This window comes from Aotus nancymaae, unplaced genomic scaffold (assembly GCF_030222135.1).
Source record: "Aotus nancymaae isolate 86718 unplaced genomic scaffold, 86718_ANA_hifiasm-v0.15.2.pri h1tg000092l, whole genome shotgun sequence".
NCBI classification, from domain to species: domain Eukaryota; kingdom Metazoa; phylum Chordata; class Mammalia; order Primates; family Aotidae; genus Aotus; species Aotus nancymaae.
In genome coordinates, this window is record NW_026988507.1 from 5,967,316 (window position 1) to 5,990,316 (window position 23,001).

The following is a 23,001-nucleotide window of genomic DNA, read 5'->3' on the forward strand; positions in this document are numbered from 1 at the left end:
ATGACATGTATTAACTAGAAAACTTTGAACTAAACTATTTTTAACTTGATAAATTGAAAATAAACTATTTTTAACTTGATAAATTGAAAACTACTTTCTTAAATAAGTGTGCAATAAGCATAAAATGACAATTAAAAAAATACCATACTGTAGGTTGTATGTTTATATACTTATAAATTTTATTTCATATTATCTACATTTAAGCTAGAAGGAATACTTTATGCTCAAACACTACAGAAATATTTGCTCCCTCTATTCTGTTCTAGAATTGTAAATAAATATTAACCCTTGATGTAATGGCATTATTCTCAAGTATATACCATTCTTTAATTCTCTCTGTCTGTCCACTGAAGTGTAACCAATTTTCTGTCTTATGTAGTAATCTCTCCTTGCTCACATGACTGAAGGGACATATCTCAACCCAGCTTCCTTCTACCTCAGAGCTGAGAGCAACACAGTGCCACTGAGAGCAGTAGCAACCATTCAAAGAATGCACTAGCAGAATCTGCAGAGCTCAGTCTTTTCTTTATACACTTTGCCATTTATACTCAAGAATTACATCATCATTTTGGGAGAATTACACTGACAATTCATCACTCCCATTCAAGAGTGTTCACAAGCATGTGTCCTTGTGGTTCCGGAAACAAATTTAGTTTGAAGAGATGCATAGCCTGGTTGAGGTGGGGTAGGGAGAGGACCAAAGCAGACTTAATATATTTGATATCCTAAACAATATAGCTGACCTCTCTCCACCTTTCTAGGATTCTAGAATGTTCATTTTACAATTATAAGTCACAAAACTGAACTAGGAAAAAGAAATGAAACAGTGCTTATGTGCTGTTATGATCTATCCTTTAAATAAATATTTCTTGAGCACCTATTTTATGCCTGGTTCTCTGTTGGGTGTTAGGAATATAATTATAAACATTATTGACATTGTAACTCCCCTCAAGAAGTTTCTAGTCAAGTAAGGAAGCATTTTCAACTTTTCCTCTTAACTATTATAAGCAGTCTTTTGAAGCAAAGCTAATAGCAGTATAAATATTAATTATAAAATCTCTCTGAAAAAAATACAAAGTGTGTGAAAAATAAGAAAGCAAAATTTGTCACTCAAATATTTAGATAGATATTTTAGTACTTATACATAAAATAGGCACAGCTAAAATAGAAGGGTAAAATATATTTCTAAAAAACACCTTTTTTTCTAAAATTATATCCTTGCTAGAGCCTCAATAGAGAGAAATAATTAAGCAAAATTACAACTTATTTCTTACTATACTTCAACCACAAAGGCTATGTCTTATTAATCCAAAAGCATTTTTAACGGTTAAGCTTGTCTGGCTCTAATGAAACCCAAGTTTCAAGGGAAAAAAAGTCCACTAAAACCACACATGGTCACTATAAATGTCTTAAACAAAAGCAAAGCCAACTGGCAAACTAAATTGTTTTATGTGTCTATGATCTCACTTCCTGGTAAAGCCTTTGCTAGTAGTGGCACATATATATAAATTCCAACAGATAATCCTAGGGCTAATATGTTAAAGCCAAGCAATGCCCTGTAACTATTAGGAGTTGATATACATAGTATACGGTTTTTAGGATGAAGGATGCTTTGTGAGGACTTCAGTATTGACTAACAGAGTTGTTCTGGGTTTTTGTTATTGTTGTTTTGTTTGTTTTTGAGACAGAATCTTGCTCTATCTCCCAGGCTGGAGTGCAGTGGCACAATCTTGGCTCACTGCGACTTCCGCCTCCCAGGTTCAAGCCATTCTCCTGCCTCAGCCTCCCAAGTAGCTGGGATTACAGGCATGTGCCACCACACTAGACTAATTTTTGTATTTTTAGTAGAGATGGGGTTTTGCCATGTGGCCAGGCTGGTCTTGAACTCCTGACCTCAAGTGATCCTCCTGTCTCGACCTCCCAAAGTTCTGGGATTACAGGCGTAAGCCACCATGCCTGGCCCAAAATTGTTTTCTTAGGTCATGGCTCAATTTCACCTTATCTGTACCTCTCACCCCAACAAGAATCTCAAACCTAGAGTCTGATGACCTGATTCTATTGTGAGTCACACCATTTACTGTTGTAAGAGGGAAGCAAATAGAACAGGATGTACCAGGGGCTAGAATAGGGGATGATTAGGTATAGATCAACAGGAAGTGCTTCTTCTCTCTGGTATTAAATTAGGGGCAGAAACAAATGCCATCATGATGTCCCCAGAATCCCCTGCCACCTTAGACCTCATCAGAAGCTGAAGCAGCAATGGAAAAATTTGGGTAATGGGATATGAAACTGGCCGACTCTCCTCCAGCTTCTCACTTAATGGCATAATGCATGAGCACATAGGTGGATACCTGGAAATGGTGTCTCATGAGACACCCCATGTTGTTTTATTTACATCTTCATGACAGAGCTTTTCTCTGCTCCTGCCCATTGCAAAGACCCAGCTCAATGCGGGATTACATGGCTCAGCACTTTATGTATTTCTTACATATTAACTTATTTTAAAAACCCATTTGACAAAAGAATTAGTACCCTTAACCCTAACTTAAATATGTCTTGTCCTCTACATGGGGAGTACCACAGAGCTAGGAAAAGTCAGAACTTCCTAGGAAATTGGACCCAGTAGAGGCTGAAGCTCTGTAATGTGAGGGCCAAAGATATTTCTAATATTGATTGACACCATCCTTATCTTTGGATCACATCAGTATTGATATGCCTTTTAAAACCATGAAAAAAGGTTTGCATTATTTCCATAAAGAAAAATCTCCCATTTCAGATATACATAAAAGATACACTTTGATAGTTAATGTAAACAGTGGCTTTTCCATGACAGTCACCTTCATCATTGATATTTATTTCATGATGACAATTCTACAGACAGATGAAGGTCAAGGCTACCTTAGACTGCTCTCATGAGGAAAAATATTATTTTTTAAAATGTTATCAATACACACATATGTAAACGTATAAATATTTATACAGAAACTTACTGCCCATTCAGTGAATAGAAATGGGAATAGAAATTATGTGCTCTGGGAATCTTCCCTGTGTGACTGTACTTTAAAATCAGGAGTGCTTGGTATTTCCTTTGCTATTTCTGTCCCTGTGTCTAATGGGGAAAGGTCAATGTTTCATATAACATAGCATAAAGAGACTTTGAATTCTCCTCCAGCTTACAGAAAGGCCCCAGGGGGTTAGATGACTTAAGATCACATTGTGGGGTTCAACGTAGAACACGGTTTTCTTGACTCTCAAGCCAGTCTTAGTTCTATGATGTAGCAGTAATCTTTTGTATAGAAAAAGGTAATCAGGTTAGCTAGTAGAAACATAAGGCATTAAAATAGTAAAGTTAGAAGAAACTGTGAAGGTCATCCAGACCTTGGAAAGAGACAAAGATCACAGGCTGAACTGCAGAATTATCTGTACGCCCCGTAGCCAGATGAGAAGGGAAGACAAGTGCACAGAAATCCAACCAGGAAGGGTTAAAGGTCTTTGGTCAAAACTGCACGTGCAATTTCCTCCTAAGGCTGCTGTAGCAATTGGGCCCCTCCTTACAGTTAAAAGGGAAAAAATACTAATTTAAAAAATAATAATGATGACCAGTAAATAGGGGCAGAGCTGTATATGGTATAGAGAGCATCATCTTGAGGAAATGGCTGGGGAGGAATTAGAAAGAATTGGGTTATAAACAAACAATGTTGTCATAGTGGAAAAGAAAATGATTTCTGTAGTAAATGGCTGACATGAGCTCGCAAACTCCAGAGTGAGCTCCTGGGTCCTGCTGGTTCATTGTTTCTCTTCTAATTGTTGTCAGGCTCAATGTGAGAGAAAAGTCAGGAAGCAATGTATCATATCATCTTAGTCTACTGCAGCATTGGTGATTGAAAGAAACTCCAGGCACTCTGGACCCCGAGCCTGGGAGAAGGTGGGCTGCTCACACTCACGGGGCTCAGGAAGTCCAGGCATCCTGAAGTTTGGATCAATGACTTGCTCTTGCCATCACCTCAAGGAACTGAGCCCAGCTAAGGGGATGAGGGGGCCCACAATGTGCACGACAAGGAAGCACTTATGTCTACCTTATACTTGAGCATTATAAGTCACATCACAGGGCCACACACTTAAGATTTACAGAAAATATGCAACACAGGGAGGAACTATTAATCCTATTTGAGAAATCTGCAAACTGAGCCTCAGGGAAATGTTTATTATTTGTGGAAGGTCAAACAATAGGTGGTCAGGTCAAAGAATTCCAGTTCCTAAACTCTTAATCTAGTCAGCTTTTCCATCTTCTTAAGCAGATTCACCATAAAAATTTTAAAACATCCCCTAAAATTTCAAGGAAATTATGTGTTTCAAAGTTTATGTATTTCCTTCTAAAAAGCTTTTTTCAATGGAAAACAGAAATTTTTGGCATGAGGCAGCCTAGTCGCAATGTCTGACTTAATCTGATTTCTATTTTTAGAGATTACAAATAAATCATTTTTCAAGTTTACATTTTAAAGTTAATGGAATAGGATACATGTAGGAATCTGTTCTGTTAGCATTCTAAAAATCAACAGAGGTAGACGGAGGCTCAAAGGCAGGCTGTACAAACCCTTTCATGGTTACCTGATACTCTTCCTGAATGTTCTCAGTAGGAACAGTTAAGCTACAACTGCTTCCTGTTCCCGGAAAGCACCTGTTCTAGGTAAGAAGCAATCAACAGAAATGGCAGGAACTCTTTTGTAACAATGTATCTACAATATCTTGGATGTATCTGCAGGGACATGCCCATGCCTAGTCTTGCTTGGGTCAGGCATTATCTGCCCTCTGGTATATCTCCTCATTTTCAAGTGAATAGACTGACAAAGATAATTAGAATCAACTGCATTTATGAATGGTGTTAATGAAATGCTCCATTTTTATGGGAGTTATACTCTTTGCATTTCATGAGTCTCTCATAAATTTACAGAAGCCAGAGCCTTTTAGCAACATGCTATGTTTAAGTTTTTAACCCAACGATTAAAAACAGAAGATACTTTCTTGACAGATGAGCTCAGCAGGAGACATGTTTGTCTGTTTGTTCCAGGCTTACAATAACAAAGACTAATAATATACAAAAGAGATTAAAGGAGATAATACTCAGAACAGTTACCATCATATTAGTAGTTTCAATGAGGAAAATAAATGTTGAAAAATACTAAATTATTAAAAAATATTTCATACAATCTTCTGAGACAGGCCAGATCACATTCCTTACCTGAAAATTCTACATGCCTAAAAAAATAAAGGCCGGAAGTATTTAGACAAACAAAATTATTTATAACTTCACAGGGAGAACTTCTATTAATGTTATGACTGTATATGTTCATATGCTCAAACATACATGTGTGTTTAGATAGATGGACATATTCTGGTGGGCCATTACTTACATTCTAATTGCATTGATTTTTTTCTGAGGTCCACAGATATTTCATATAATCTCTGGAATTATCTTTACTCATAAATTTGTTTCACTTGAAGAGAAGTAATTATTTTACTCTACACCATCAAAAGCAGTGTCTGTCCAACATTGTAAACATGTCTTCCGTCTGATGTTTGAAATGGGTGAAGTTAAAATTTTCTTACCATCCAAGCTGTGACAAAGTCCCCCATCCAGGTCCCTACTGCAGCTAATTTCATGAAACTTTCATTTCGGATGCCCATATAGTCTGTAATGATATATGCTCTGTGGAAACAAACACACAAGACATTGTCCGGACTCAGAGAGTCATACAGTTCAAGTTTTCTGGTTCAGCAACAGGCAAAGGGACTTTCCCACTCTCAACAAGCTGTCTTGCTCCTGTCCCATCACACATGCTTACAGATCTGCAAGTCTGAGAAGAGCTCTCAGGATGGCTGGGTCACTTTCAATTACACTTGAAGACTGAATGTGGCTCTACCAATTACCATCTACATTTCATATTCGAGCTGTAGGACTAATGACAGCTTTTGAAAAATCCAACAGAAATACTCAGCAAAGGTATTATTGCATGATCACTCCAGTATGAGCGGAGCAGAAACACTTCCTGGACTGGAATAACTTGAAAGAGAAGAGCTAACTTTCCTTCAGTTCCATCAAATCAGAACAATTGGAAAAATCCTGGGATTAGGCTTCAGATATAATATCAAACCTGAATAATGTTCAGAATAACATCAAGATTTAAGAAGAATTTCCACTCATAATAAAGCAGTATGAAATTTGATCCAAATACGTGTGATTTAAATCCTAAAATAAAAACATTTAATTATACCATTTACTTTTTGTATAACAAACTCCTATTTCCACTGATCATTAAATACTACTATTAGATTATGCCTATTGTTCATTAGGCATTTTCATTTCTACTTTTTCATTTAATATTCAAGAAAACCCTAATTATTATTTTTCTATATTGCAATTTCTCTGAGAAAACTGGGACTCAGAGAGATCACATAACTTGCCCTATTCATATTATATAACTAATGAATGGTAGCTAGGTGTCAAATTTCTCTCTCTTAGTTTTTTTTTTACTCTTAAGTTTTTGTTCACTTGGATATTTTTATCTTAAGTTTTGCTCCTTTTCTTACATATAATAATACCTGTACAATTTAGAGTATTGGTAAAACTTAATTCTTCTTAAATTAATTTTAAAACAGATAATGATTGTTCGTTATCTATCTACTGAAATTATGAAGAAACATGTTTTTGAAGTTAATGAGAGGTAAACTGTCTCCAATTCAGTTTTTTCTTTCCTGGAGTTATTTCAGATGGTTCTCTTATCTATAAAATAAACAGATATTTAACTAGTTTTATTTAACAACAAAAGCAAACTTTAAAATTCTTAACATAAAGTCTTTTTCAACAAACTTCATTCACCTATCTTGGAGGGTCTGTGTAAATATTTTAAGGACTAACCCCAAAATTCTGGATCTCCAATTCCATGGATTTTCATAGTAGCCCAAATTTTATAGCTACCACAAACTGTATGCTTATAAGGTGCCAAAGATAGTTATTACCACTTTAAATACAGTATATATATCAACTCTCACACTGGTACAATGAAATGTATTATTATTCCCAATTCACAAAATGAAATTGAGATTTAGAGAGTTTTTGCAACTCACTCAAAGTATAGCATTTGGTAAATGGATAGGATTTAAACCTAAACTTAATTGACTCACAAACCCAGAAATTTAACCAGTAAGCTATACCTTCTTCTTATAAGTGTTAGTGGAGATATAAAACACAATGATATCTACTCTCTACACAAGTAGCTTAGTAGACAATGAAAATTAAGGTTTATTTTCATTTAAGATAAATCATAATAAGAAGTCAAGAACAGCATGCAGAACTTTTAGCTTTCCAAAGCATCCATCAAATCTTGAGTTTCAATTCATGTTGAGTTCACCAATTGAAGAGCTTCTACTTGAAAGCTCCCAAGTTATTCCCTTGGACAACTTGGTGTAGCACCATTCAGTACCACTATCACCGAACAGCTCTTGGGCAGTGGAATCAACATTACTATAGAGGATTAGCTCTGGTAATTGCCCAGTTCTTTCAATGATACCTAATTTGAAGAACTTGACCAATGACCCCCCTGTCCACTTTTCCAATTAGTTCTAGAATATCTTGAATAGAGAGGAAATTTTAGGGTATATGCCCTGTAATTGCAAAGATGTATATAAAAGAAGGTATCATTCTTTTATTTTAGTATCTAAAAATAGAGACAGGCAGCTGGATACACTTGGAACAGATCAACCAACCAGCTAAGAACTGGAAAACAAAAAAATACCACCACACTCTGGGGCTTTTCATAGGGAAAAGAGTGGGAAGAGAGAGAGGATCAGGAAAAATAACTAATGGGTACTAGGCTCAATACCTGAGTGATGAAACAACCTGTACAACAAACCCCCATGACATGAGTTTATCTATATAGGAAAACTGCACATGTACTCCTGAACTTAAAATAAACGTTTTTGAAAAGTGCAAAAAATGTCACAAATTTGGTATCGTAGAAGTTATTGACAAAACGAGTTTTAATGAAGTGGTGTTACTGTAGATGTATACATAATTTGAATATATGTTCATCAAAAATATATGTTAGCATTGTTCAAATAATCAAAAAATTAAACTTTATTTTGATATGTTTCCATAATAAAAAATATAAAAATCACTCAAAAATCTTCTTAATGGCATCAGAAAGTTGATGAAGCAATGAAAACTAGAAAAATCAAGATACCAGATTAGAGAAAATCATGGAAAGTTAGAACCATGGAGAAGTTAGCTGTATTTTCTCTGGGCATGTTTGCTGACTCTGCATGCAAGGAAAGAGGATGAGAACCTGGGTATTGCTCTTTGCAATGGGCAGTCTCAGTGAGCTGAAGAGACAGCATTGGAAACTTAAGGAGCCAAGATCCTAGTGAGGAAGGAAAAGCCCAGAAGAGAGGATGAAACACAGTTGGTTGCCTTTCAAGACATTTGCCAAATTCTGAACTTGTACAGGAGGGTATTAAAAGACTAAGTAAAATTTCTAAAAAGCATTAAGGAGGTCTGGCAACTTCCTCATGCTGAGGACTCCATTAGAGTTCAGAACCAGCCAGAGAATGTGGTCCAAGAGAATACAGCCCTCTGGAGGACTACCGAAAACTAGAGATGGAGGAATCCTTGATTAAAGTGTAAACCAGCCCTTACTCACTCTGTTCTATGACCAGATTGTGGTGATCAGCTTCTACACTTTCTACCTAACAGATGAAAAAGTAAACCTTTTGGGGAAAACTTTTTGTTTTATCCTCTACACACTTTTATACATAATATCTTTCCATCATTCAAAAATTACTAGGATGTCAAGAAACAAGCTCATATCACTGAAAACCAAGAGAAAAAACTAGATAAAAGGTCCAGGACAGGAAACTATTCTGGCTATCTTGTCTACTGTTGATTGTCCAGAGGAGAATTAATAAATATTTGTTTAAATTATAATTTAATAAAGTGATCCAAATCCTTCACATTTATTTATATATGACATGAATAGATCTCCATACATTACATCCTATAAACAGCCATAAAATGAGATTGAATCATGAAAAACTTTTCCATGGAGGAAGATACTAAAAACTCTTAAAAATTGTTCTGTGTGTTCACTTATCTCTCTAATGACATTTATAGTTTCTTGACTGCAAGATAGCTGTCCTGTATTCACCAAGAAAAATATATCAGCATAAAATAAAGTATCTTTGCCTGTGGCTGTGGACATATATGTGCTAGATACTATAACAATGCAGATGAGATAGTACTTACAATTTATGAAATAACTAATATACTTAAAAATGGAGAGTAATTTATAAAGAATAGTCATTATTTAGTAGTTATTTTTATTTTTGCTGCTCTGGATAAATATGAAGAAGAGTTACCAATATGCAGACCTGTCATAAAAATTTTCAGCTACTATTTCACTCATGTGCATATCCGTTAACATTTAACAAGACTTCCTGGTTGGGTTGTAAAGAACAAGACAGGCATATGTTTATATCAGTAATTTTAGCCAGTTTGAATACCACATCAGACTCTAGAAAAGTGAAATTGTGGGGTTTCATACACCTAATGATTTGGGCAAGTAATTCAGAAGTAAATTTTATTTGCTAAGAGGCACAATTACAGTTATTTTGTTTGGTGCATTCGCTGATTTTTTTTTTTTTTTTTTTTTTTTTTATAGGGAGGAAGAAAAAGGAAGAGAAAGAGAGAGGCAGAATGGGGAGGAGGGAGAAGGAAAAGAAAGAGGGAGAGAGAATGGGAGTATTGATTTCTTGCCCAGGCTAGAATGCAATTTAGTAATGGGTATTGAAAACCTCTTTTATACTGATAATTATACTTAATGATGTAGTCAGGAAGGAATAAGGGAAGAAGATAACAAACAAACAGCCAACCAATATTTAATTTAAACCTATGAAATGCTATGCGATTACTGAGGAGTGATTTACTTCATATTATATAGTCACCTTTGGAATAGGTGTGAGGTGGTAATGTATGTTTTGTGTATTTGAAGTGGAGAGATCTATAAATGTTTATTAAGTTTACTTGTTCCGAGTCTGAGTTCAAGTTCTGAATATCCTTGTTAATTTTCTATCTCGTTGATCTATGGAATCGTTAGCTCTTCTTGTTGCATTGATCCTTTTGCCATTATGTAACGTCATTCCTCGCCTCTTTTGATCTTTGTTGCTTTAAAGTCTACTTTATCAGAGGCGAGAATTGCATCTCCTGCTTTTTGTTTATTGGTTTATTTTTACTCTCTGTTTGATTGGTAAATCTTCCTCCTTCTCTCTGAGTCTTTGTGTATTGTTGCATGTAAAATGGGCCCGGATGCAGCATACCAATGGGTTTTGGCTTTTTATCCAATTAAAATATATATAAGTTTAATACCGGCGTTTGATGCTAGCTGGCTGTTTTGCCCATTAGTTGATGTAAATTTTTTATTGTGTTAAAGTTCTTTGCTTTTTGATATATTTTTGGAAAGGCTGATGTTGGTTGTTCCTTTATATGTATAGTGCTTCTTTCAGAAGCTCTTGTAAAGCAGGCCTGGTGGTGGTGAACTCTCTAAGTACTTGTTTGTTCGCAAAAGATTTAATTTTTCCTTCACTCATAAAGCTTAGTTTGGCTGGATAGGAAATTCTGGGTTGAAAATTCTTTTCTTTAAGAATGTTAAATATTGGTCCCCACTCTTTTCTGGCTTGTAGGGTTTCTGCTGAGAGATCTGCTGTAAGTCTGATAGGTTTCCCTTTATGGGTAACCTGACCTTTCTCTCTGGCTGCCCTTAGTATTTTCTCCTTCATTTCAACCCTAATAAATCTGGTGATTATGTGCCTTGGGGTTGGTCTTCTTGAAGAATATCTTTGTGGTGTTCTCTGTATTACCTGGAGTTGAATATTACCCTGCCTTGCCAGGTTGGGAAAATTTTCCTGAATGATATCCTGAAGAGTATTTTCCAACTTGGATTCATTCTCTTCATCACATTCAGGTACACCTATCAAACGTAGATTAGGTCTTTTCACATAGTCCCATATTTCCTGGAGACTTTGCTCATTCCTTTTCATCCTTTTTTCTGCATTCTTGTCTTCTCGTTTCATTTCACTGAGCTGGTCCTCGACTTCTGATATCTTTCCTTCTGCTTGATCAATTCGACTGTTTAAACTTGTGCATGCTTCGCGAAGTTCTTGTGTTGTGTTTTTCAGCTCCATCAATTCACTTATATTCTTCTCTAAATTGTCCATTCTCATTAACATTTCGTCAAACCTTTTTTCAAGCTTCTTAGTTTCTTTGCATTGGGTTAGAACAAGTTCTTTTAATTCACAGAAGTTTCTTATCACCCACGTTTGGAAACCTGCTTCTGTTATTGGAACACACGTGTAATCTATTAAGCCTTGTTCCGTTACTGATGAGGAATTGCAATCCCCTGTAGAGGGAGAGGCATTCTGATTTTGAGTATTCTCTACCTTTTTACGCTGGTTTCTTCCCTTCATTATATATTTGTCTGTCTGTCGTCTTTATAATTACCGACTTTCTAACTGGGTCTCTGACGTCCAACTTATTGATTCCCTGCGCCGAAATCTGAGCAATCCACTGAGCCGGCCAAAACAGCGGTGTTAAGATTGATGGTGCTTTTCTGCCCGGGAATCTCCGGACTCTGCACCAAGAACTGGCGTGCTAAGGCACCAGCAAAACCGCCACGCCGGCCACAAGAGTCGCCCTGGCGACCCGTGGGGCCCCTCCACTGGGAATCTCCTGGTCCGTGAGCAACTAATATTCGTCTGAAAGTGTGGCGTCCTCTCGTTCTTTGCGCTTTCACTGGGAGGTACATGCCCGAGCTGCTAATCATCAGCCATCTTGGATCTCTCTCCCGCTGATTATTTTAACTACTCACTCATCCTTTGTTTTCTCTTATGCTTTATCTGTTTTCTTGTTTCCACTATCTAGAAAATCTTGCAGTTCTACCAGCCTTCTAAGTAAATATTAATCACTAACATAGGTTTTTAAGATCCTAAATAAATTCTTTCTCAGTCTCTAACTTCAATTATTTTTTCCTTGAGATTTAAACCTTAACTGTCAAATCTATAACAAACATGTGGAGACTTCAGTATACAAGATCTGGAAAAGGTTAATTATCATAACATCTTGACAACATGAGATACCAACGCTATTAAAACCTGTTGCAAAATGACTAAACTAAAGAGACTTTAACATGAACTAAATAGTCAATAAAACTATAATATAGTGAATTAGTCTTACAGTAAGGGTCTTGATCACTAGCAACGAAAGTTCCAGTTCACTCAGTCTATTACTCATACATAAGTGGTTGCAGTCAATGCCAAGTGATTTAGGGGTTGAGTCTCTAAAATTTTAACAGGAGGCAGTACACACAGATCATCAAACTAATATGGATCCATGCTTCACTGAAAACCCATCTGTGGTCAGCTAGATTCACAATGTCACAGCTGTCTCTCCCAGCCATGTTTGGGCAACATAAATAAGATTGGGGGCTTCACACACAAGTAAATCATGGGCAAGGAGTTGACTTACATGAGTACAGGCCTAAATTAAACACACTAAAACTAAAGCAAAAGCTCTAAGTATTCTTAAGGCATTGAATAAAAATCTGTCACTACAATATGCCAGGAACTAAACCTAGATTTTTTAAATTAACCTTTTCTCAATCATTTTGTGTTTGTAATGAAATGATTAACTAGATTAACGACTCTAGTCCCTTAGTCAACTATTATCCAAATAACCACATTTTAGTATATTTGATCAAAATCTCTAGTTCTAGAATTAAAATACTTTGATGGAGCTCAATACATGTGTAAGGACCTTCCAGACCAGACCCATGGTTTGAAGCAACGGGACAAGATCCCCTGGAATGTCAAAAAAAGCTGCAGACAATTTTTAGATGTAGCCTGTAATGATTAAAATTGCATCTGAACCTAACAATGGTCACTGATGAAAGTCTGACTCAAATTTCCCAACTTTAGCCATTAATTCCCTCTAAGTTCTATAAAGAAGACATATATAAGAAGACTGTAGACAGTGTATTCATTAACCAAGCCCACCCTCACTGTGAATACATCCAGCATACATCAATTCTTCCTTCCATTCCTTGCCTTACTTCAGTCCATTCAGTGAAATTCATTTGTGCTGTATACAGAAACATTAGTATTACATCAATTTCTCTCTTTCCTTTACTATCAACATTTGATTACCCACTAATGTTACTTCTGAAAGGCTCTCAAATCTATGCTGTTTTTCTGTCATCAGCACTATCGATGTCTAAATTCTGTCCATAATCATCTCTAATCTGAAACTAAAGTAATAATTTCCTATTTTTGTAACTATTTCCCCTACTATAAATTATTCATTGACATTATGGGGATTTCTAGGGAAGAAATAGGGCATACTGGAGAAGCAGAAGTCCTGGAACCAGAAAATATTAAGCTTGCAAACCACCCCATACCCCCATGACTTAGGACAAGTGATCAACCTTGATAATCATCCATTTCCTTATCTATATAGTGGGAGTAAAATCGCTTTTCCTTCACAGGGGTTTATTGGGGAACACATCATATAAAGTATGTAAAGTTTCTAGTACAACTATTTCATAATACGCCTGCCAAAAAAAAAAAAAAAGGTAAACCTCTGGTCAACTGGCTTCCATTTTTCAAAATAATATTGTGGCCCCCAGTGTTACAGGGTAAGGCATGTGATATGGTTTGGCTGTGTCCCCACCCAAATCTTATCTTGGATTGTAACTTACACAATTCCTACATGTTGTGGGAGGGACCCAGTGGTAGGTAGTTGAATCATGGGGGCAGGTCTTTCTTGTGCTGTTCACACAATGGTGAGTGGGTCTCATGAGATCTGATGGTTTTAAAAAGAGGAGTTCCCCTGCACAAACTCTCTCTTTGCCAGACAACATCCATGTAAAATGTGACCTGCTCCTCCTTGCCTTCCGCCATGATTGTGGGCCTCCCCAGCCATGTGGAACTGTAAGTCTATTAAACCTCTGTTTCTTCCCTGTCTCAGGTATATCTTTATCAGCAGCATGAGAAAGGACTAAGACAGCATGGGTAAGAAGAATCTCCACTCTGCAAGGCATCTTCAATTTTAGAGTAATCTCTTTACATTTCAGAATCTCCTTCTTTCAGGCCCTCCTCCTCCTAGGAAATCAATCTCTCCAATGTATCACCATTCCATAACACACCTTATCATGGCTGCCCAGAATGCTCTCTTTGTCTCATGCTATCCTCTGTCTTCCGGCTTGAGATTACTAACTCAGTCTATCCACCGAGAAATCTACTGCCATTACTTTTGAAAGTTATTGCTTCCCTGGTGTTGTGATAAAACTTTGAATATATCTCTATGTTAAATAATTTTCCCAGAGTAATTATTTTCTTACATTGCCCTCTTTCCCACAAGATTTACTTCATCAAGGGTAAAAAACATGTGTTATTTTTTTGGCAAATGAAATTCTTGGCCCAGTGTATAGTATGTTTTTGGAATGCAATAAATATGTAAAAGAATTAAGTAGTTAATTACTTAAATCATTTGATATCAGGGCCAAAGTAAGATGAGTATAAAAGCATAAAAGGTAAAAACAAGGATTTGCAATATAAGATAAAATAAAAGCAAACATCAAAGACAAACTGTGCACCATGTAATTATGATGCTCTAACAAAGTTAGAATAGGTTGTTATTGTATCATTTTTATTACCTGTTCTGGAATAAAAAGCTAGAGGCTAGAATATAAATAAATCAAAATGAAGAACGCATGTTGTAAGTTTACTCACTTTGAACATGTTAGTTGAATAATTTCAAAAGTAAAATATTGAAAATCTACTTAATCATATTATTTTAAAGTATTTCTTAAACAAGATTACATATCGATATATGATTTAGTGTACCAATTTGCTGGCACAAACAATACCAGAGCTAGATAGTAAAACACATTTATTTTATCCATGTGAAAAAGAAAGAAAATGTATTCCACTGCCCTTCAAATGGATACTGTAAAACTTCATTTGTTGTTTGTCCTTTAAAGTCAATATATAGAGGTCTACAAGGTTAAAAAACAATATAGTCTCAAAATTAACTTTAAAGTTACAGATTTTTTGTGGTTACACCCCAAATTTCTTTCATAGTTTAATTTTTTTCTTTTATCAACTTCACAAACATTCCAGAAATATGCAGTATAATTTGATGCTCTGAATTGTTCTGTCTTTTACCTCTAATGAATTAAACAAATACAACCAAGGTACTTCATGTATCTTTAGTAAAGTTATTAAAAAATATATACATAACCAAGCTTTAAAATCCTGAGATTGTTGCTAAGAGAACCCCAATAAATCCCCAAGGAATCCTGAGAGTCACAAATTATCTGAAAGTAATTTCATATTTAATTTAGTCACATTTTAATGTTAAATAACATTTATTGTGTTTAGACTATTCAAGTAAAATGTACACAATGCATTGCCATACATTTTTATTATTGTAAAATTTTTATTATTTTAAAGACGTTAATTAAATAAGTAGTAAAGAAAAAAGGAAATATATGATACACCAACACAGTTACTCCTATGAAAAGATGTAAAATTAATCAGTCCCTGGCAAGACTGATCAAAATACACAAAAAAAGCACAACATCAGAAATCAATGTCAGAAATTAAATAGGGGCATTGCTATAGATCTTGCAGAGATTAAACAAATAACCAGCTCACTTTAAAAAATGTTATACAAACTGAAAATAAAAATTTAAGTGAAATCGGTAAGTATCTAGAAAAAAATTTATAAATTACCAAAATGTACATAGGAATATAAAGTAGATCTATCACTATTCACAAAATTCTATCTATAATTAGAAACTTTCCCACAAGAAAGATCCAGGCCCAGATGTACACATGGGCACCAAGAGAAAAGTACGGGAATGTTTATAGCATCACTATTTATAATAATCTGGAATGGTAAACTACCCAAATGCCTATCAACAGAAGAATGGATAAACATATTATAGTACAGTCCTACAATGGAGACTATTCAACAATGAAAACTACTAGTAATCAAAGCCTGGATAGATCTCAGAAACTGTCACAGAAAAGAAGTCAAAACCCCCTCACCAAAAACATTATATTATTACAAATATATAAACCTCAGAAATAGCCAAAACTAAACTATGGTGTTAGAGAAGTTGTATAAGTGGTAAAACTCTTTAGCAACGTAAAAAAGCAAAGGGCCTAAAAACTGAGATAGATGTTACTTTGGAGGGAAGGGAGAGGTTTTTTACTAGGGCAGCCGGAGGGCAGCTTCTGGGATCCTGACAATACTCCTTTGTTTAACATCAGTGATAATAACATGAGCAACATGAATGTTCACCTAATAATATTTTATAATAATTTACTCTGCAGTAATTAAAACATACATGTGTGTAATCTGCCTACACTTTTATGGAAGTAGATTATTTCCACATTTTAAAAATTACCAAAAAAAAATAAATAAATAAAGAACAAATCAATTAATATAGTAAAGGTTTAACAAATGGTAGATTTTTTTTTTTACGGGAGAAACAGTGGGACAGTAAAAGATCAACATAACTTTGGGAAAAAATTGTTTTTATGTTGGATCAAATGGTACCACAAAGGGAGGTAGAAGAATGAAGATTCCTGAAATATGATCGAGGCTGTGCATGTTGGAGCTGTGCAATTAATGAAATATCCTGGCTAGAACAAGGACAAGGTAAAAAAATAATAAACGACGAAGCTGAAAATTAATGATGTAGTGAAGGGCATTGTAATGAGTGCCTACAATGTAATTTAGCCTATATTTTAAAGTCTGTGAACAATTCACATTTGGAAACTAGATAGTGTGAGTTTCTTCCATAAGTTGCTACAGTTTAAATATCTTTCTGCATTTTAATTGACACTCTGCGTCTTGATATCTCTTAATGGAAACGTGATGGTACAGCTGAATGCAAGGGCTACCATTTTTACATACATCATGCCTGATAAGGTAGAGATTAATTCTAGTGCCATTTGAAAGACTCATAAAAATTTACATCTGCTTCATTTATTTCAAGAGTGGGAGGCAGGAAGTCACCTCAAAGCAAATGTTCCCTGGGTTCCATGTGGAATCACTTGTATAATTTCCCTGTAGTTTTCTGGGTTAAGATAAGAAAGTTACTGAGGAAGGAGAACGGGAAAGAGAGTAATAAACTGTAACTCTAGTAAAGCTCTGCAAGACTACTGACACGCAGAGCTGATCACCAGGGAGGAAAAGAGGAGATCTGCTCCCTACGATGGGAAGCACCGAGACTTATCGTGGAGGACCTGACAAAGGCCCAGTGCTACAGAAGAATGATGAGACGTCTCCAAACAATAACTGTAGGGAAAGTGGATGGCCACGCTGCTGACTTGGGCTGCTCACTAAAAGGCACGTGTAGGAGAGCTGTTTTCAGCCCCCAGTATGACTGATGGAAGCTCTTCTGAACTCACCATTCTGGGGTTAGAAACGGCACTGTGGCCAATGCAGGGTCTGGGCCAAGGACGACACTCATGCTGAGTATACAGAAGTCCGTGAAACTATGCAGGAGCAAGCTTCAACAATGACACCATGTAGCAGTTAACAGTAAGACACACGTGAAATAGAAGAATAATCAGAATGACACAGCTTTTTCTATAAAGGGTATTTGAAAAACACAGACCCTAGTGACTCTACATAGGACTGAGTAAGACATCAAGTTTAAGGTTGACTGGCTGGGTATAACTTCAAAAGTAATATTGGATTCCTTGCTAATGAATTCGGGTAGGACTTCAAGGCATTAATTAGGAAGGTAAAAATGTATCAGCCTAAATTTGTACTCATTTTGCAAAGCATTCATGCCACCAATATATGATGCCAGAGATTTCTACACAATCAGCTTAAATCTGCTGGGCATACATATAATCCCTCACAAATACTGAAAGCATAGGCCTTTGGTGGTAATTAAAGGTCTGTTTGCCTGGGAATTTCTCTTCAAGCAACTCAGGAACAAGGAGCTTAGAAGCATACCCAGCCCTGAAAGAACAGCCACTTAGGATGCCTCCCAGCCATCTGCAATGGAACTTAAAGGCAGCTGCTTATCCCTGAAGGAGAGGGTCAGCTACTTATTCATTCTTTCAACAATATTGATTAAACACCTCCTAGATGCCGGGAACTGTGCTAGGTGCTGGGAATACCAAGATGAATAAGACATACTCATTACCATTTAGCAAATGAAAAACAGACTTGCAAACAAATCAACAGAGCCCTCTGTGTAAAATGTTGTGCATGAGAGAGGAAGCAAGGATGAGAGAAGCCTAATTCTTCTAGTGTGAAGAGAAGGGGGCAGAGAGAAGAGAAGGCTTTACAGAGAAGGGCAGAGGAGGGCAAAAGTGCTTGAAGTAGAAGAAAACAGACAGACAAAGGAAGAGAAGGCCGGAAGCAGCAGAGCATGAGAGGAGCGGAGAGGGCAGCTTAGGGCTGCTGCTGGAATGCCCAGTGCGGCAGGCAGGCAAGCAGGCTGGAGAGGCAGAGGATGTGTCCCGGCAGGCTTTGCAAAGCATTAACAAGGCTTGATTTTTAAAACACTCACTGAAATGGGAACATTAGAAACACAAACCTCTATCCCAACATCTACCTAATATTATTTATTTCATATCTTTAAAACGCTTTCCATTTAGGAAACGGTATCAGTCAAAGTTCTCCAGAGAAACAACCAGCAGATGATGAGGTAGATGGGTGGGGGGAGGGAGGGAGGGATGGGGCGGGGAGAGAGAGGAGAGAGGTGGAGGTGGGGAGAGAGAGAGAGAGAGAGAGAGAGAGAGAGAGGCATACACATATTCATAAATAGAGATTTATTTCAAGGAACTGGCTTATGCAATTATGGAGCTGGCAACCAGGCTGGAATTTCTTGGAAGAAGTTGATGTTGAAAAAATTCAGGAAGAATTTCTTCTTTCTCTAGGAAACATCAATTTTTGCTTCTGCAGCCTTTCAACTGATTGGGTACGACCCAGACACATTATCAAGAAGAAGCTCCTTTAATTAGTCATTTTATTGGAGATGTGAACTATGTCTACAAAATATCTTCACAGCAACACCTAGATTTGTATTTGATTAAATAACTGGGTACTATAGCCTAGCCAAGTTGATACATAAAACTGTCACAGAAATCATATTAATAATCTACATTTAAAGATACAGTTCTTTCTACATCCAAAAATATAACTCCTATCAACATGACATATTTAAATATTTAAAAATCTCTATGATCCTAATTTTATAATTCAACACAGAAATCCTGTTAACATTGCCTCCACTTTCCCTCACTACCTCATCAAGTAGAAAGGATCATAGAGAAGTCAACAGATATACTCATACATGAATATTTTATCATTTAAACTGTGGGATTTCACAATATTTCTGAAACTTCAACTCAATTTCCATGAGATCATACCTGTGCCTTAATCCATGAATCTTGCTGCAACACAGAACTACGTGGCTCCCTTTTTCTTCTGGCTCCTTTTTGAAGTTATTACACTAGAATTATTTGTGCTGTCAAGCATCAACTTCCTGCTTTCATGTTAACAGCTGCAGTTAACAGGTAAATTATATTCATATCCAACCTAAAAGGTGTTTCTCTGAAATCCCAAGGTATTCACTTTAAATTCCTCTTGAGAATAGAGGTCATGTTTAGGTTGGGTATTTTTACAAATGTCCTACTTCTTCCCATTAAAAAACAGACTATTCCTTGAACAGAGCCAAATACTGCAACTAGCACACGTATACTAAACAGTCATCAGCCTATGAGAAACACTATACAATGTTTAATATCATAGGAAATCACCAACTGCTGGAATTTTGAAGATAAGAAACCATTTTTGAAATCCTGACAGTTTCAGGGCATTATATGAACACAGGTAGAAGAACACAGGTAGAATCTGACACATTGCCTGATGCTGGAGATGTCTAGAGAATATTTGTTAAATCTAAAAAAAAGGGAGAGAAATTCCACCGTCTAGAGTTAAATGAGTGAAGAAGAATTGGAAGTTGATATCAAACTAAACCAAGTATTGTATACGTTTATACTCAGTTGTTTGATATAAAAGCATAACCAGTTGACCTTTAACAATGGAGGAGTTAGAGACACTGCAAAAATCTAACAGATTCAAAAATCTGTGTGCATGCATACATATGTTCATTGCAGCACTATTCACAATAGCAAAGACATGAAATCAACCTAAATGCCCATTAATGGTAGGCTGGATAAAGAATATGTGGTACAACCGGGTGCAGTGGCTCACTTCTGTAATCCCAGCACTTTGGGAGGCTGAGGTGGGCAGATCACTTGAGGTCAGGAGTTTGAGACCAGCTTGGCCAACATGGCAAAACCCCATGTCTACTAGAAGTACAAAAATTAGTCAGGCATGGTGGCGGGCACCTGTAATCCCAGCTACTCAGGAGGCTGATGCAGGATAATTGCTTGAACTGGGAGGTGAAGGTTGCAGTGAGCTGAGATCGCACCACTGCACTCTAGCCTGGGTGGCAAGAGTAAGACTCCATCTCAAAAAATTAAAAAGAAATGTGGTACATAATTAGAAGCAAAACATTCCTCAGCAAATGCAAAGAAAAAAACCTGAAATCATAGCACTCTCTCAGAGACAGCACAATCAAATTAGAAGTCAACATTTAAAATTCATTCAAACTATATACTACATAGAAATTGAACAACCTTCTCCAAATAATGAAATTAAGCTACAAATCAAGAAGTTCTTTGAAACTAATGAGAACAAAGCTACAATGTATCAGAATCTCTGTGATGCAGCTAAAGCAGCATTGAGGTAAATTTATACCACCAAATGCCCACGTGAAAAAGCTAGAAAGAACTCAAATTAACAATCTAACATCACAACTAAAAAAAAGCTAAAGAACCAAGAGCAAACAAAATCCAAAGTTACCAGAAGACAAGAAATAACCAAGATCAGAGCTGAACTGAAGGATATAGAGACAGAAGAAAACCCTTCAAAAAATCAACTAATCCAGGAGCTGGTTTTCTGAAAAAATTAATAAAACAGATAGACCACTAGCTAAACTAATAAAGAAGAAAAGAGAGAAGATTCATATAAATATAATCAGAAATTACAAGGGGGAATGTCACTACTGCCCCCACAAAAATGCAAACAACCATCAGAGAATACTATAAATAAATACCTCTAAATACATAAAGTAGAAAATCTAAAAAAAAAAAAAAAAAAAAAAAAAAAGATAAATTCCTGGACTATACACCCTCCCAAGACTGAACCAGAAAGAAATTGAATCCCAGAATAGACGAATAATCAGTTTTGAAATTGAGGTACTAATAAGTAACCTACAAACAAAAAAGTCAAGGATAGGCAGATTCACAGCTGAATTCTCCCACAGGTACAAAAAAGAGCTGATACTATTCCTACTGAAACTATTCCCAAAAAACTGAAAAGGAGGGACTCCTCCCTAACTCATTCCTGAGGCCAGCATCATTCTGTATCAAAACCTGGCAGAGATACAACAAAAAAAAAGAAAACTTCAGGCCAATCTCCTTGGTGAACATTGATTCCAAAATCATCAACAAAATATTGACAAACCAAGTCTAGCAGCACATCAGAAAGCTTATCTACCATGATCAAGTAGGCTTCATCCCCAGGATGCAAGGCTGATTCAACATACACAAATCAATAAATGTGATTCATCACATAAACACAACTAAAGACAAAAACCATATGATTATCTCAATAGATGCAGAAAAGGCCTTTAATAAAATTCAACATTTCTTCATGTTAAAAACTCAATAAACTAGGTATTGAAGGGACACACCTCAAAGTAATAAGAGCCATTTGTGACAAACCCACAGTCAATATCATACTGAATGGGCAAAAACTGGAATCATTCCCCTTGAAAACCAGCACAAGACAAGGATGTCTTCTCTCACCACACCTATTCAACATAGTATTGAAAGTTCTGGCCAGGGCAGTCAGGCCAGAGAAAGAAAGAAAGGGTATTCAGATAGAAAGAGAGGAAGTCAAACTGTCTTTGCTTGCAGATGACATGATCCTATATCTAGAAAACCCCATCATCTCAGTCCAAAAGCTTTTTAAGCTGATAAGCAACTTCAGCAAAGTCTCAGGATACAAAATCAATGTGAAAAATTGCTAGCATTCCTATACACCAACAACATGCAAGTAGAGAGCTGAATCACAAATGAACTCCCATTCACAATTGCCACAGAAAAAGAATAAAATACCTAGGAATACAGCTAACAAGAGAAGTGAAGAATCTCTTCACGGAGAACTATGAACTACTGCTCAAAGAAATCAGAGATGACTACAACAAATGGAAAAAAAAATCCAGGCTCATGGATAGAAAGAACCAATATTGTTAAAATGGGCATACTGCCAAAAGCAATTTATAGCTTCAATTCTATTCCTATTAAATTACTTTTGACATTATTCAAAGAATATAAAACAAAAAAAGAGCATGAATAGCCAGGGCAATCCTAAGCTCAAAGAACAAAGCTAGAAGCGTCACGCTACCTGACTTCAAACTATAATACAGGGCTACAGTAATCAAAACAGCATGGTCCCAGTACAAAAAACAGATACATAGAACAATGTAACAGAACAGAAAACCCAGAAATAAGACTACACACCTACAAACATCTGATCGTCGGCAAACCTGACAAAAACAAGCAATGGAGAAAGGATTCCCTATTTAATAAATGGTGTTGGGAGAACTGGCTAGCCATATACAGAAAACGGAAACTGGACTCTTTCCTTACAACACATACAAAAATCAACTGAAGAGGGATTAAAGACTTAAATGAAAAACTCAAAGCTATAAGAGTCCTAGAAGGAAATCTAGGCAATACCATTCAGGACATAGGCATGGGCAAAGATTTCATGACAAAAATGCAAAAAGC

At 36.2% G+C, this 23,001-nt stretch overlaps 1 protein-coding gene across 5 annotated transcripts in view; it reads right to left on the reverse strand.

Annotated features, from left to right (window-relative positions):
- Window positions 1-23,001, reverse strand: part of TMEM117 (transmembrane protein 117) — a 542,479-nt gene that overhangs the window by 254,184 nt on the left and 265,294 nt on the right. For 4 of the 5 annotated variants that reach the window (XM_064369843.1, XM_012459073.2, XM_012459075.2 and 1 more), the window contains one exon: window positions 5,608-5,707. The exons of the other annotated variant lie outside the window; for it this stretch is intronic. In XM_064369843.1, coding sequence (XP_064225913.1) covers window positions 5,608-5,707 — 100 coding nt within the window. The remainder of the gene's footprint in view (window positions 1-5,607; window positions 5,708-23,001) is intronic. 5 annotated transcript variants of the gene reach the window in all.